At 36.3% G+C, this 14888-nt stretch overlaps 1 protein-coding gene across 1 annotated transcript in view; it reads left to right on the forward strand.

Annotated features, from left to right (window-relative positions):
• Positions 1 to 7704, forward strand: part of Nxph2 (neurexophilin 2) — a 48264-nt gene extending 40560 nt beyond the window's left edge. Inside the window, exon 4 of the mRNA XM_042055374.1 lies at positions 6970 to 7704. Within this exon, the coding sequence (XP_041911308.1) occupies positions 6970 to 7704 (735 nt within the window). The remainder of the gene's footprint in view (positions 1 to 6969) is intronic.
• Positions 7705 to 14888: the final 7184 nt, after the last annotated feature.

Below are 14888 nucleotides of genomic sequence, written 5' to 3' on the forward strand. Positions count from 1 at the left end.
AGCGTGCAACTTATTCACTAAATTATTCACTAAAATAATCCCAAAGTAAAATGCTTATTAAAAATAGCTAGCAGATCTAGTTGAAAAATTTTTTAAAGGATGTTTTCAGAAAAATGTGCCTTTTTGTTTATAAATTATTTCTGTAATTGGTGACAGTTCTCTCATCTGCTACTATAAAAGTCATTGCAGTTTTCCTGCCTCTAAGAAAAATGCATTTAATTATCAGTGAAATTCAACTTCAGCTTGTTAGGAGGAATGACTTGAACCTGTCAGCTACCCTCTCCACCACCACGACAAAAGGAGCTGAAATGAAATGGTCTTATTACCCTACCTGCTTTTCTCTGACTGCTTCAATTAATTGATGACAATTTTGAGCTCTTATTAATCTTTTTGGATTCTTTTGTAAGAAGCAGAAAAGGGTAATATGATATCACGGTATATAACTAATGTGTGTGATTATTGAGATTGATTCATCCAAACAAAACATAAATTATGTAAGCTTTGATGAATGTGTTGTAAACAGAGACTGCTCAAACAGATAAAGATCAACACTTGCTCCTTCCTCCCCTTCATAAAACTCAGTCCTGTGCTTAGAGGTAAGTGTTTTCACATTATTGTTGTAATAGGACAAAAAACAGGGATGATACTGATACTGGTATGAGAGCCCCAGCAAGCAGAGAAAGTAAGCAAAGGGGCACAGACATGTATTTTAGGTAACAATGAACAACTTTGCTTTGATGGGAAATTTTACCAAATTAAGAGAAATGTACTGTGTTCTCCTAGAATACTTTATCATAGAAACAGTTCAGGACTGGAGGTTCCTACCCCGATGCAGGTCCTCTTGCAGAACTCATTTGTTTAGAATCAAAGAGAAGATACGAAACGAATTGTTCTTCGAGTTCTAATTGTGTCTTGGATTCTTTTTTTTTTTTCCATTTGATGGTGGCTGACTGCTTAAAATACCGAAAGTGAAAAGTTTAATAGGAAGCTGCTTCACAGCTTCAATTCAGGGCACCGATTTTCATTGTCTAGAAGTTAGCTGAGCTGTATAGACTTTGGGTAAGCAGTTAATTTTGCTGTGTGGTGCTTTATTCGTACATTTTTATACCGAATTTTATAAAAAATGTTTTTAAAAATCCATAAGCACATTTTGTCAGCAAAAGGAGTTTCTATGTGCCTCGAATCTAGGTGTGACCTCACTGCTAGTGAGACTACAAATACGAGATGATTGATCTCCTTGGTTGAGAAGGCGGATTTCTACTGAGCTGCTAATTTATCACATGGCAGAGAACACAGTGTTCAATTACTCATTAGTCAGTTCTTTGGAGGCTTACAAATTTGTATAATTCTTTAGAGACAGTGTTCAGTAGGAGTCCTGAGAGTCTGCCTTTGGACATAGGAGAAACATTGGCTATTAAGTCTTTTGCTAAAGATTGCTCTCTAATCATTCTTCTCTTTGTCTCAAAATAAACATGAGATACAAATGAGAAAATGTGGAGTTCAGCTCATAGAGCAATGGAAGAGGGAATAATATCCATGGTCAGTAAATGGTTGTTTTCCCCCACCATATCATGTGGCTTCTCTGTGTAAAAGGTTGTATGCTTATAACTGGAGCATTGTTGTGGTTTGTTTTTCTAGTCTGTGTTCCCTCATAAGATTTTTCTGAGGGTAAGCATGAACTTTAGAAACATAGATCATGCAACTTATGTCTAGTCTGTGTTCCCTCACAAAATTTTTCTGAGGATATGCATGTACTTTAGAAACGTAGATCATGCAACCGTCTAGCTGATCTGCTAGAATCGTCAGCAAAAGTGTACTTTCTCAGTTATGAAGCCATGTAGTAATGGCCAATAATAAAAGGAAGATGTACATGTTATACCAGAGAAGGAAGAAGTCTGGAAAGTTTCATCAGCATTTCAAGATGATGAGAAATGTATTTCTATTTTTAATTATAATAAAAAATTATTACTAAACTCCTTGTTGAGATTTGTACATAGCTCCAGAAATCAGCATTGTGCAAATAACTCAGTGGAATTGTACAGTTTTTATCAACTTGGTTAATGATATTGCCAGAGCAGATTAGAGATGATGGTCTGTGGAAACAGATAAATGGATGAGAGATAAGTAGATATTTTATACACAAATGGTACTTCTATATATAATATAAGCACTTCCTATATAAGAAACTTTTAGTCAGGATACAGGAAGGAAATGTTATAGTTTGTGCTACTGGCTAAATATTATTTTATCTAACCCAGCCATCACATCAAGGACTCCTTCGGTATGTTTCTAAATGAAGAAGAGTGTTAGAAAGATTATTTTAGGAATAGAATTTTATTTTAAATCTCACATGGACTATCTTTTCTCAAGAGTTAGTGAATCTTTATATAAACAATCTCATCTAATTTATTTGTTTGATAGACTTAAATTTGTTTTGTTTCCTCACTTATATTTCTTAAGGAAGTCACATATGTTTGGGTAAAATTCTGTTATATCTTTTATAATTTTTTTGGAAAATATATCTTACATAAATCAGGAAATGGCCATTTGCTTTTATTAATGACTTTGGTGGTTTGAATACAAATGTTCCCCCATAGGCTCATATATTTGAATACCATTAAGGAGTGCCACGATTAGGAGGTATGTCTTTGTTAAGGAAGTATGTCACCAGGAATTTCACAATCCCAGGCCAGGCCAGGCCAGGTGACTCCCCCCACCTCCCCTGTCAATCCAGATGTAGTAGAATTCTTTGCTCCTTCTCCAGTACCACACCCACCTGTGTGCTGCCTTCTCTCCACAATAATGAACCAAACCTCTGAATTGTAAACCAAGCCCAGTTAAAGGTTTTCCTTTAGAAGAGATGCAGTGGTCATGGTGTCTCTGAAGAGCAATAGAACGCTAACGCAGAGAGTAACCTCAAACCTGCCACAGCAGTGGTCATAGCAGAACGGGGAGGGTCTCATAAGAGGCTGAGGTTTACTGCATGTTCTAATTAGTTAGAATTAGGTAAGATTGGAAGACACTTGCCACTAAAGTAGGTTCAATGTTTAGGGGCTCTCAAAAAAAAAAAAAAAAACTGGTAGGGAGGATGAACAAAGCACAGATTGAACAGACATATTCTAAGCAGAAAAAGTTCAGGAAAACATGTAACATGCAATAAACACTTAAAGGAAAGAAATACAAATAACTTCTGGTAGCAAAGACTGCAATAAGGTATAAATTGGTAGAAGGTTATAAAATCCAGGGCCTGCTGCATTTGGTCAGTGGGTAAAGATGCTTGCCACAAAGCTTGATTTAAACCTTCAGTTCAGTCCCCTAATTACTACATGGTAGAAAGAGAGAACCAACTCCTGGAAGCTGTCCTCTGAACTCCAAATACAAACACACACACACACACAATAAATATAATTAAAGTTTAAATGGTTTAATATGATAGATATTTATTATAGTTCAAATGAAATTGAACTGACAATATTTCCCCAAGAGGTGAAATCATCTAACAAACCCTCTATACCAGGCATGAGAAACCCTCTTCTGAAGTGTTAGTCTGGATCATCAAGAAATATTCTCTCTGCACCAGAAAGAGACCACTACAGAAAACCACAGCCAATCAACTACAGAATTGTGGAGCCCAGGCCCAGTGGATACCTCTGGAAAACAACTCCTACTTCTAAGGCTCAGAAATAGTTGTAGGAACAGAAATAATGTAGAAGTCAGTGGATCAGTGAGTTTGCTTTGATTTTGTGTCTCCTAGTAATGTCTCTCCAGCAAGACTGCCTAAACTGAACTGAGCATGAGATGAACAAAGACCACAATAGTCCACATAGTAAAGGGGGTGGAGAGAAGCCCAGGAGGCCTCATTCCCACTCAAGGAAGTACAAGAAAGGAACGGTGAGAATGAGAGAAACACCATATGGTCAGTCATGAAACATACAAACGAGTAATAATATGCAGAAGGAGCAAGCTCAGTTTCTGTATTTATGGATGTGTGTGTATGTGTATGCAAGCATGTGCACATGTGTGTACATGTAACAAAATTAGTGAAAAAATGAGCAAGGAATTTGAAAGAACAAGGAGGGATATATGAGATGGTTTGGAGGTAAGAAAGGGAATTGGTGTAAATATATTACAATCTCAAAAGTAAATGAAGAAATGAAATAATAAAACCTTTTTTAAATTATTCTTATTTATATTCATGTAAATGTGTATGGATTTACATGTGTGTGCATTAGTGTGTGCATTAAATGAGTAAGGCATTAGAATCCCTGTAGCTGGACTTAATGACATCTGTTGGACACCTGACATAGGTTCTGGCAACTGGGTTTAGATCCTCTGAAATAATAAGTGCCTTTAACCACTGAGATATCTCTCCAGCCCTATTATTTTAAAAATAAGAATGTAAGAAACAAATACACCTTACAAGGGCAATCAGAAGGAATATGATGTATGGAAGAGAAGAAGGTAAACAGGTATGGGGTAAGTCGCTTTGAAGTTGTGCCAAGTCAAGTCTAGATCAGTAGCAAAGGAACAGTTTATGTACAGGGGATGCTCAGCAAACAGCAGCTGTATCTGACATATTTCCCAAGCAAGGCCAAGTTCACAAAGTCAGTACATAGCTGAAAGTAGGTAGTAATAGTCCCAATCTTGCAGGAAGGAAGCTGGGCTTCTTATCTGCTCATGTGGTCTTGATCTCCCTGTGGCTCAAATGTATCATTTAACACAAATTTTTCAGTCCTTCAGAAACTAAGTCAGCACTGGAGCCAGAAAAACTCAACGTCTATTACCTTTGATTTGTATTCATTATAACCAAGAGTGTGCAAAATTAGAAAGCTATAGTTATCATATATATATATATATATATATATATATATATCCATCCTAAATATGTCATCTATAATACCACAGGGATAAAAGTAGTGACACCAGGTACGGTGGCACATGCCTGTATTCATAACACTTGAAGGAGCAAAGGCAGGAAGCCTCATGATTCTAAGGCCAACTTGGATAAAACTGGAAATACCCTCTATCAAAATAAATCAGAACCAAGAGCTAAAGTACTGAACTACAGCTGAGTTTTTTTCCAGCACGTCATTCTTTTTTATTATTGATTTTTTTTTTTTTTTGAGCTCTACATTTTTCTCTGTTCCCCTCCCACCTTTCCCCTCAGTTGAGTGTTAATGCGCTTGCTCACCATGTACAAGACAGTGGGCCCTGGCTTCCCTAACAAGCCTTGCTAAACAACCCATCCTCAACACATCAACTAAAGAGACAAATATTAGTGGGGAAACAAAGCAGAATAGCAGCAATATGTATTCAGTGTGGTCACTTTTGGAAGAATGAAAAATAAACAAATCTACAGATTCCTCCAAGTCTCTTTGGAATACTCAGATAATAGGGATTAAGTTTAAATAAAAAGCTAGAGGGGTGTCTACAACTAAGCAGTCCCGGTCAAGATGTGACCATGCATGTCTCTCTTTCTGAAGCAAGGTAATGTGCTAACTGTCAGAACTGTGTGCAATCTCTTCCTGGAGGACAAGCTCATCCTATGTCTGGCACCAGGCATCAGTCTTTTCCCTCCCCTAATGTGTGATTACTAGGGAAATTCCAATTCATCTGGGACTTTAAAAAAGTTTCTTAGCCAAATGGAGTGTTACAAGTATCATCTCTGTAATAGCTCCACCGCTGCCGTGATGGGTCTAGAAGTTATTGATTCAGCACGTGCCTACATAAACCCACAGTGATTCTGGTACTATATATGTTAAGACATGTCTGGCTAGGTTCTTCTAAAATTTAAACTTCCAAGGTTTTGTGACCATTAAGAACCATCACAAATTCAAACTAGATCTGTGATATTTTTAGTCTGTGCTGTCTCTATTCTCTTCTGAAATTTTATTGAAAATAATTTAAAGTGAATTTTGCCAGTTGCTTTGAAAGGTTGCGTGGGGTGGAGAAGCAGTGTGTGCTTCCAGTCTCTCTTTGTTCCTCCTCCTCTTCATCACGCTGACAGTTTTCTCTGGAATCATTACAATAGTGGTGTTGTACCACTAAGATACGATGCTACCCATATATCCACCAGGAGCCTCTGTTCCCCACTCTATAACATCATACACGTCATAACCTTGCCCCTCAAAATCCACACTGACCTACCTAAATGATTTTGGAAATTTATGAGGATCTCTACTGCTTAAACAATACAAAGAAAAGTCAAATCTGAATAAAATTGTTGCCTCGGTGGCTATGGTTTGAACCAAAATACTTTGGAACCTATGGAACAGACATAGAGGTCTTTCTTAGTAATCCTTCTTTGGAGTATGGTTTTATTATAATACAATATATTAAGCTATATAGTCTCTTAATCAATGTGTACCCTTTAATATCATTTTCTGTTAATGTAGGCAACTAAATATATAATTGTGTTTTTCATCTAAAATTTCCATGAAAAACTGAATACCAATCATTATTTTTGTTACATATTTTGAGATGGAATTTTAATGAAGCCTATGAATTATATGTATTAAGCCTTTGAATAATGTAATGCCATAATCTTTCAAAATATATTTAAAAGATTTATTAATATTATACACTTACATGGTCTTATAGCTCCTTGATAGAAATTTTGGGTATTTATATACTCATTTGACTAAAAGAACTAATAGTCACAAATTTAACAGTTTATCACATGAGGGCCAAAACCCGCTACTTGAGCCAATCTGCAAATCAAATGCTGAGGATAGGGAGACCACAGCAAGATCGAAGCTGGAGGACTTCGGTTTAACCTCAGCATTTTCAAACTTTCCTCACCAGTTTGCAGTGTCTGAATTAAATGCTCTTGTCCTTCTGTTGTTGAACATGCCTGCGTGTGAACTGATCACTGGAATCCAAATTATCTCATTTTCTTTTCCTATCAATCTATGCTTATATTCAAAGCCTGTCCCAACGTACATTTCTCTTTCTTCTTCTTCCCCACAGCTGTTCTGTGACAGTGAAGAAGTGATACACACTACAGAGGGTGTGGACTGGGAAGACAGAGATGTTCCAGGAGCATTGGTTGGAAATGTGGTACACGCGCGGATTACCAGTCCTCTGCGCCTGTTTGTTAAGCAACCTCCGGGTCCAAAGCCTGCATATACAGACAGCATGGAAAACTTTTGGGATTGGCTGGCCAACATCACGGAGATTCAGGAGCCACTGGCAAGAACTAAAAGACGGCCAATAGTGAAAACAGGAAAATTTAAGAAAATGTTTGGCTGGGGTGACTTCCATTCTAACATTAAGACCGTTAAACTTAACCTGCTCATCACAGGGAAAATTGTCGATCACGGAAATGGAACGTTCAGTGTTTATTTCCGACACAATTCAACAGGCCTGGGCAATGTTTCAGTGAGCTTGGTACCGCCTTCTAAAATAGTGGAATTTGAAGTATCACCCCAGTCTACCTTGGAGACCAAGGAATCCAAAGCTTTCAACTGCCGTATTGAGTATGAAAAAACAGATCGGGCAAAGAAGACCGCTCTGTGCAATTTCGACCCTTCCAAGATCTGCTACCAGGAGCAGACACAGAGCCATGTGTCCTGGTTATGTTCCAAACCCTTTAAGGTGATCTGCATTTACATTGCTTTTTACAGTGTTGATTATAAACTTGTGCAAAAGGTTTGTCCTGACTACAATTACCATAGTGAGACACCATACCTTTCTTCTGGATGATTCTTTTCTCAGTAGTAGAAATGAAATACTCGTGTCTATTTATCTAAAATGCCCAAGAAACCGCCCCAGCTCTCCATGGAAAAATATCCTTTTTATTTCTGACAGTGGACTACAATTCCATGTCCAGTTTTCAAATTAAAATAATATATTCAAATATGGAGTGCATTTGTTTCCGTGTTAAGTACCTTTATCAAAAAAGTCAAACTGATTGTGAAACTGTCGCACAATGTGAATGGTAACATTCTGGAAATGACGCTTCTCTGTAAGAAGCATCCGTAGTAGCCATGTGTGAAGGAAGGAACCGAACTGTGCACATGATAAACATTGCTCTTCAAATGAGCCTGCTGTTGAAATGCTTTGGAAGGTTTCCTTAGAAAGAGTAGGTTCAGCGGAGTAACTGAAAAGGTGGTATTTAATAGAAGAATTGTGCCTCTGGTGTCAAAACCTTTTCTAAATCTCCTGTCTCTTCGTATTGGTGCCAGTTTTAATGACTATGGCTTCACAGGAGAACCAAACTCATTACCATGTGGGCAGTTGAGTAGAATGTGGTCAAAGCACTTTGCCCTTATGATTTCCGTTTGAGTCATAGTGTGACATACCCATTAGGGTATTAGATAAGCAAATGTGGATCTAAATCAGCTCAACAGAAATGAAGATGACAATGTTTTCAAACACTTTCATGCCGGGAGATTGTCTTTTAAAGTTCTATGTTCATCAAAGTTTAGGACTTCATTCCCTTCATTTGGTAATCTGATTTTATATACATTCCTGGAACAATTCTGAAATCTAAAAGAAGTGTTTCTGGGCAGAAAATTCCAGTCATGGGCTTATTATTTGTAGTCCCTCAGATTAGGTTTTCTTTTGTGTGTGTTTAGGTAATTACTAAAATGAGAATAAGAAATCTGTGTGGCAATATGAGTTATATTTAGATATTTCTAAATGTTAAGTGCTGATACCTACCGTGCCCATACCCTTAAGCTTTAGAAATTACTTTATGCTCAGTGTCCTCATCTTCTAGAAGGGTTGGGTGGCCATCTTTATGATGTAACTTGACATTATGTGAGAAGAGGCAAAAGGATGAAGGCTTTTAGGGCTCCAGATGTGTGATTACTCTCTCTGTAGTAGATGTTAACTTCTTTCTCACTTCTCATCTGTACAAAATCAACTGAATAAAATACTCAAAGAGGGCTCATGGAAGGTAAGTCCTAACCAACAAATATGTTCTTATCACACTGTTCAGAAAGCCAGCAGTTCTGTTCCCTATTTCACATTTCTATTCTGTTCTTTCCCTGGTGATATCTGCAGTGTCTTATTTTCTTTTTTTTGTACAAGTTGTGCTTGGTTTAGTATGTGGTTGTCCATGCTTGAAGTTTCTCCTTTGAGTTCACTGGGGTGCTTTGGTAAATTTGTGATTGGTGAATAATATTTTGAGACATCTTTTTGTGTTCATCTAGAAACATGAGTAAAATACTATTTATTGTAAAATATGTGGGTAATATATACTTAAGATTTTCTGTGTACAAATGAAGTATGTGTGCATTTTTATGTAAATAAAATTATTTGCCAGTTCTGCACATGACTCTAGGTGTTTGCTTGCTTTTTAAGAAGTTTCCTTGTTTTTCCCCTCAGTTATATTCTTCTGGTATGTTTGTGTATGGTATGTAATATCAATTAACTATTGAGATTTTTCTTGTATACATGTTAAATAGGATAGGCTGGCTAAGAAGATTATAGAATAAGTAGAAACTAATGTAAAGTAGATAAAAGATAGTTTGACATCAAGTAAAAAATCCTGTAGGTGCAGCTGCTGTCCTTATTGTGTTTTTTAACATGAAATTAGATTTTAAAATATCTGATGTTCAAATGCGAAGAGGTATAAGCATTTCTATGCAAAGAAAAATTGTAAGTCAATTTATGCAGTTCTTCAATTCAAGCAGGATTTGTGCATTTTTTTCAAGTTTCCCACAAGCATATTTTTAAAGTAGTGTAGAACATATGCCACATCTATTTCTAAGTCATAACTTCACTTTAAACTACATAATCATCAGCGATAGCACTTGCCATATTATAAGTCAGACCCCATTTAATAAGCATATGCACACATTCCTATCAAAACCATTGTTGCTTTCTAGTACTCAGTTAAGGAAAATGACATTAATATAAGCAATTTTCTGGAGCAATAATAAACTGTTCAAAAAATTAAGAAATAAAACCTTTTGAAAATTTAATGTTAAACTAGAAGGCAAGCTAATAACCAAATAAAACAAATGATCAGTACTTCGAAAGGGAGCACTATTGCTGCTATATCTGTCTGTTGACAGTTATACCGCATCCCCAAGAAATCGAATGAAGTGGTATGGTAACTAAAATGCCTTCCTACTGATTCTTAATGAGACAGTTAACTCAGCCAATAATTACAACAAATGGATTGAAGACACAGCCCAAACCACTAATATAAGCATAAGATGGTGTAACATGAGGGGGCTGCTTGTTGGGGTTTTCTGTCCTGCCAAGTTCCCCACAGCCGGCAAGTCCCAAAGAAAATCACACAGAGACCGCTATAAGTTATAAAGCTGATTGGCCCATTAGGTCAGGCTATTTATTAGCTCTTGTAGCTATATTAATCCATTATTCTGATCTATGTTAGCCATGTGGCTCAGTACCTTTTTCAGAGGGGCAGATCACATCCTGCTTCTTCAGTAATCTGGGCGGGAATGGGGGGAATCAACTTCCTCCTTCCCAGAATTCTTCTGTTCTTGTTGCATCATTTCTACTTCCTGTCTAGTTTTTCCACTTATACTTCCTGTTTATTTAAAACACGATTGACAGAATACAGACAATTCTCTTGCACCAAGATGGCATTCAAAATATTCTTCCTCTAAAATTTTTAGGGTGATCATTTCCTTATGAATTTAATGCTTCTAAAAACTGAAATTACATAAAAAGTGAAATGGAGTTATTTATCCAAAGATACATCTGGATAAGAATTAGTACCAGCAGAACATTTCATTTAAAGTCCTAAATGTTTACAGTACCTGAAACTGTGTTTTGTAGAAATTGTTAAATTGTGTAGAATAGCTACATTGCCTAAAACTCCTGCTTTACTTCATAAATATATCCATTGATTGTCTAACCTCCAAAATAGAGGACAGATTCATGCATTTACTTGGAGGCAAATGAAAATTAACCCAAAATTAGTTAATCAAACCATCAATGAGTAAAATGACCAATTATAAAAGATAAATCACAGGAAAATTATCTCTTATTAGGGATTTTTTTCTTCAAAACTTATAGGAGGTGTTCGTGAATCATTTCCTATTCCTCCTCATTTTCTTCACGTTGAGATCTGGAACTCTGGGAACAAATCCAATCCCTTTCATTCAATCTTCCCTTGCCTTCATTTACTTCAGCTTCCCCATAGAGCCTATGTAATCTGTCATCTGAGAGAAGTCTGAGAGTCTTCTACAAAATCTGGCTGGCTTTCTCATCTGTAGTACTGTAAGAGTCAGGTTTCTTCAGAGGAACAAAGTAAGATATGGATAGTGTATGAGATTTATTATGGGAATTGGCTCACACTGTTGTGGAAGTGAGGAAGTCCAAAAAACTGGAGAATTAGAAGAGCAGGTGGTATAATTCAGCCCACAACCACAGCCTACAGACAAAGGAACTAGAAAATTTAATGGCCAAAGACAGAAGAAAATGAATGTCCCAGCTAAAAAAGGAACCAGGAAGCAAGTTTCCTTCCTCTGTGGGTAGAATCTTGTGTTCCATCCAGACAAACAGATTGGATGCTAGTGGGAGTGTATCTTTAGTCTACTCACTTTTACGTTAATTTCTTCCTGGAAGAGCCTTACAGAACATCTATAAATATTTTACCAGTCATTTTACCTATATGTCAAGATAAAGATACAATTAAACATCACAAATTGATACTTAATTAGCATTTGTGGTTTAATTTTTTTCAATCTCCAATGCAGTGTAGTGACTGTTCGGGGCCTACTCTTCCCAAATGTGGCTACCATATATCATTTCCTGTGTGCACTCAAGCTCCGACTTGGGACAATGCTCAATGACTATTAGCATGGAAAGACATTGAAACTGAAAAGCTAGACACTAAACAAACATGTTCAGATTTGGGAATTAATGCAACATGGATTTATGCATTGACTGTCATTTAATAACTATGGGACCATTAGCCCACTACTCAACTTGTCTCATCTTCAATGTGGAGTTATAATTTCTGCCTCATGACATTAACAAAGAAGCAAATAACTACAGATTGTGAACAGCAATAGATAGCAATAATTTTAAAATATGATGCATTTTTATTTACTTGCTGCCACTACTTATAGACAGGGTAGATATAGAAAGGCAAGTATTAATAAATTTCATTGGTTTTATTCTGTCTCTTGATCCAAAATTACTTAATAGCAATCAGTGAAAATATCTTTATTGCTGCATTCAAAACTGTGTATGTAAAAAGAAAGCTGTGTTGATATCTTGGGTGTCTTTGGAATGACATCTACTTATAATATTTTCTTTCTTTCTATATTAGGGAGAAATCAAAAACTTGGGCATAGCATTTTTCAAGAAGAAATTCATTTTCAAAAGAGGAGCTAGAAGACTTTGTGGTTTAAAGCCCCAATTTCTTTTTACAAGAAATGAAGATTGAAGTAACAATTTTACTTAGATTTTTAATGTAATATTTTATAAATGAATGATTGCTAAATGGCAACCTACAGCTAAATTAAATTTATGTAGAGTGATGACCTTACATTTTCTGTTTTATGTTACCTCAACAAAATCACCATACCATGTCATGGTATGCTAGCAGCTACCTTGTTCAGTTTGCCCTTCCTTGTCTGCTGTGTTCTGCAAATCAGAACCTCATCCACACTCAGTCGGGCTCAGTTTTATCTGATAGTGTTTAATTAAGATTGACTGACAGTTCTCTTTGGATCCTGACATGTAGGGTATGTCACCCCTGTCGCTTTCTCTCATTAAGGTAAGAAGGCAAATGGAGTTTCCTGCAAAAAGGTAAGCAAACATCTAAGCATGCATGGATAAGGTACGTCTTAAAAGTACAAGGGTCTCTTATTCTGAGTCTTGAAGGCCAGAAGCAGTCCTTGCATTTGGATTCATCCAGACAACTCCTTGTGTCATTCTAATCAGCTGTTCACTTCAATTTTTTTTTTTTTTTTTGTAGATCATACACTAGTTGAATCCTAGCAGAAAACTTTTTATTCCTTTTGCAAAGAATGCATCCCTCACTTCTTTTACTTTTGGTCTGATCGTGTTATATGCTTTGGTCACTTGGATATGAACAATTTTGACAATTCTCTTTTCAAAAAAATAAGCTTTCTGTCTATGGTTTGACAGACTTTTCCAAGGAAGACACGAATCATTATATCTCTTCACTACAAAAAAAGTTGTCCACAATAGACCAAAGTAATAATTGGACCAATGTGGATTCTGGTGTATCCATGAGTGTTTTGGGGGGTTACTAACAGGAGTGTAGGTCCCGGGTTACTTCTGAGGAACAGCAATAACTCAAATGCAGCTGTTTTGCTAGAAAGCCCACCCCACGTGGGTGATGACCACTGGATCTCTCTGCAGCTTGCAGGCAGCTTCAGACTCCAAGTATGAAGAGAAGCATCACTAGATTCTCCTTCCTCCCTGGAGCAACGTTTTCCATTTGTAGTGAATGTTGAGATTTATAGAAAAATGGCACACAACACATAACTATGGAATTTGAGTTAGGATCTGTCTTTGATTTCTGCCCTTTTGGGGAGAATATCCATGATACAAGATGAGAAGGCACTTAGAATCTGGGCTCTAACAAACCCTGATAGCCTACTTATTTTAGGAGCAAAGCACAGTGTCTATAACCTTAAGCTACTGACTAGTGACTACTACCAAAATATAGTAGAGAACAGATGGGAAAAAAGATAAGGGCAAATGTCAAGCCCCAAAATGTATCTAACAGGTTTATAATATATGCAAAGAATAAAGAAATTTCCTATACTAAAGGATAAATTTAAGTTACAAAAATATGGGAAGCAAAATACAATCAGAGAGGAAAAACTCTCTCAATAAGCAATAACATAGAGATCATGTATCACTAGCAGACTAAAAATAAGCTTCTTTATTGCTTTGATAGCAACAAGAATCGCATGTTTGTAAACAGACTGTGGGTAATAACTCACATTCCCTCAGATAATTTGATATTATATTTAGTAATTAATTGAGGCAATTATCAGTTTGGATAGATGCACCTCCAGTTTCCCAAATTATATTATTTTTAAAATCCACTTTGTACTATAGTTTCCAGAGATTTTAAATAGAGAAAAGCAGAATGTTGTTTTGCCAAGGACAGTCCTGACTGTTGGATTCTGCAAGTGATTTATTTTCCTACGTCATGTGAAAATAAATGCACCTTCCAACTGACTGAGACTCTTTTCATTTGTCAACTATTGATCCCCTCCTACAGCCTCTCTTCTTAGCTTCATGATTCTTCTAGTGGTTAAACCAATGAAGTCAAATCCTATTTATCTTTCCTACTTTATCTTGTGGTATCACAATCCATAATAGCGGAGTAGCCAGCCACTCACTCATCTTTAGTTAGTAGCAAAGTGGCAGACACTAGCTAAAGGGAAAAAATGTCTATGTATTTCCTTTATAACCCAGTAATACAAATTAGGCTTTGAAAAAATGTATTGGATGAATTTAAAAATATATATCCTTTTTAAATTTAGTATGCAGCTAATCCAGCAATGTCCTTTGTTTTCCGTGATAAGCAAACAGAGAAAGATTCCAACTACCATCAATGTAACATATGGTAAATAGTAAGTAAGCAAGTTACAATAAGGAAAATGAGGAAATGGGCTAGACTTAAAGTCAAAGAAAAAAAGCTATCACACCTAAAGACCATGCTCCTTTCTAGAATTCATTATTTTTATTATTTATGTCATTTATTGAGATTAAAATAGGATTACATCTTTTTCCCAGTCCCTTTTAAACCCTTCTATATCCCTTCAAACCCTTCTATATATTCATATACTCCTAACTTTCTTTAATTCATGACCTCTCTTCATTGTTACGTGTGTATATGATATATATGTATACGTATATATGTGTGCATGTGTATATATGCACACACACACACACACACACACACACACACA

This window comes from Arvicola amphibius, chromosome 7, assembly GCF_903992535.2.
Source record: "Arvicola amphibius chromosome 7, mArvAmp1.2, whole genome shotgun sequence".
Lineage (NCBI taxonomy): Eukaryota > Metazoa > Chordata > Mammalia > Rodentia > Cricetidae > Arvicola > Arvicola amphibius.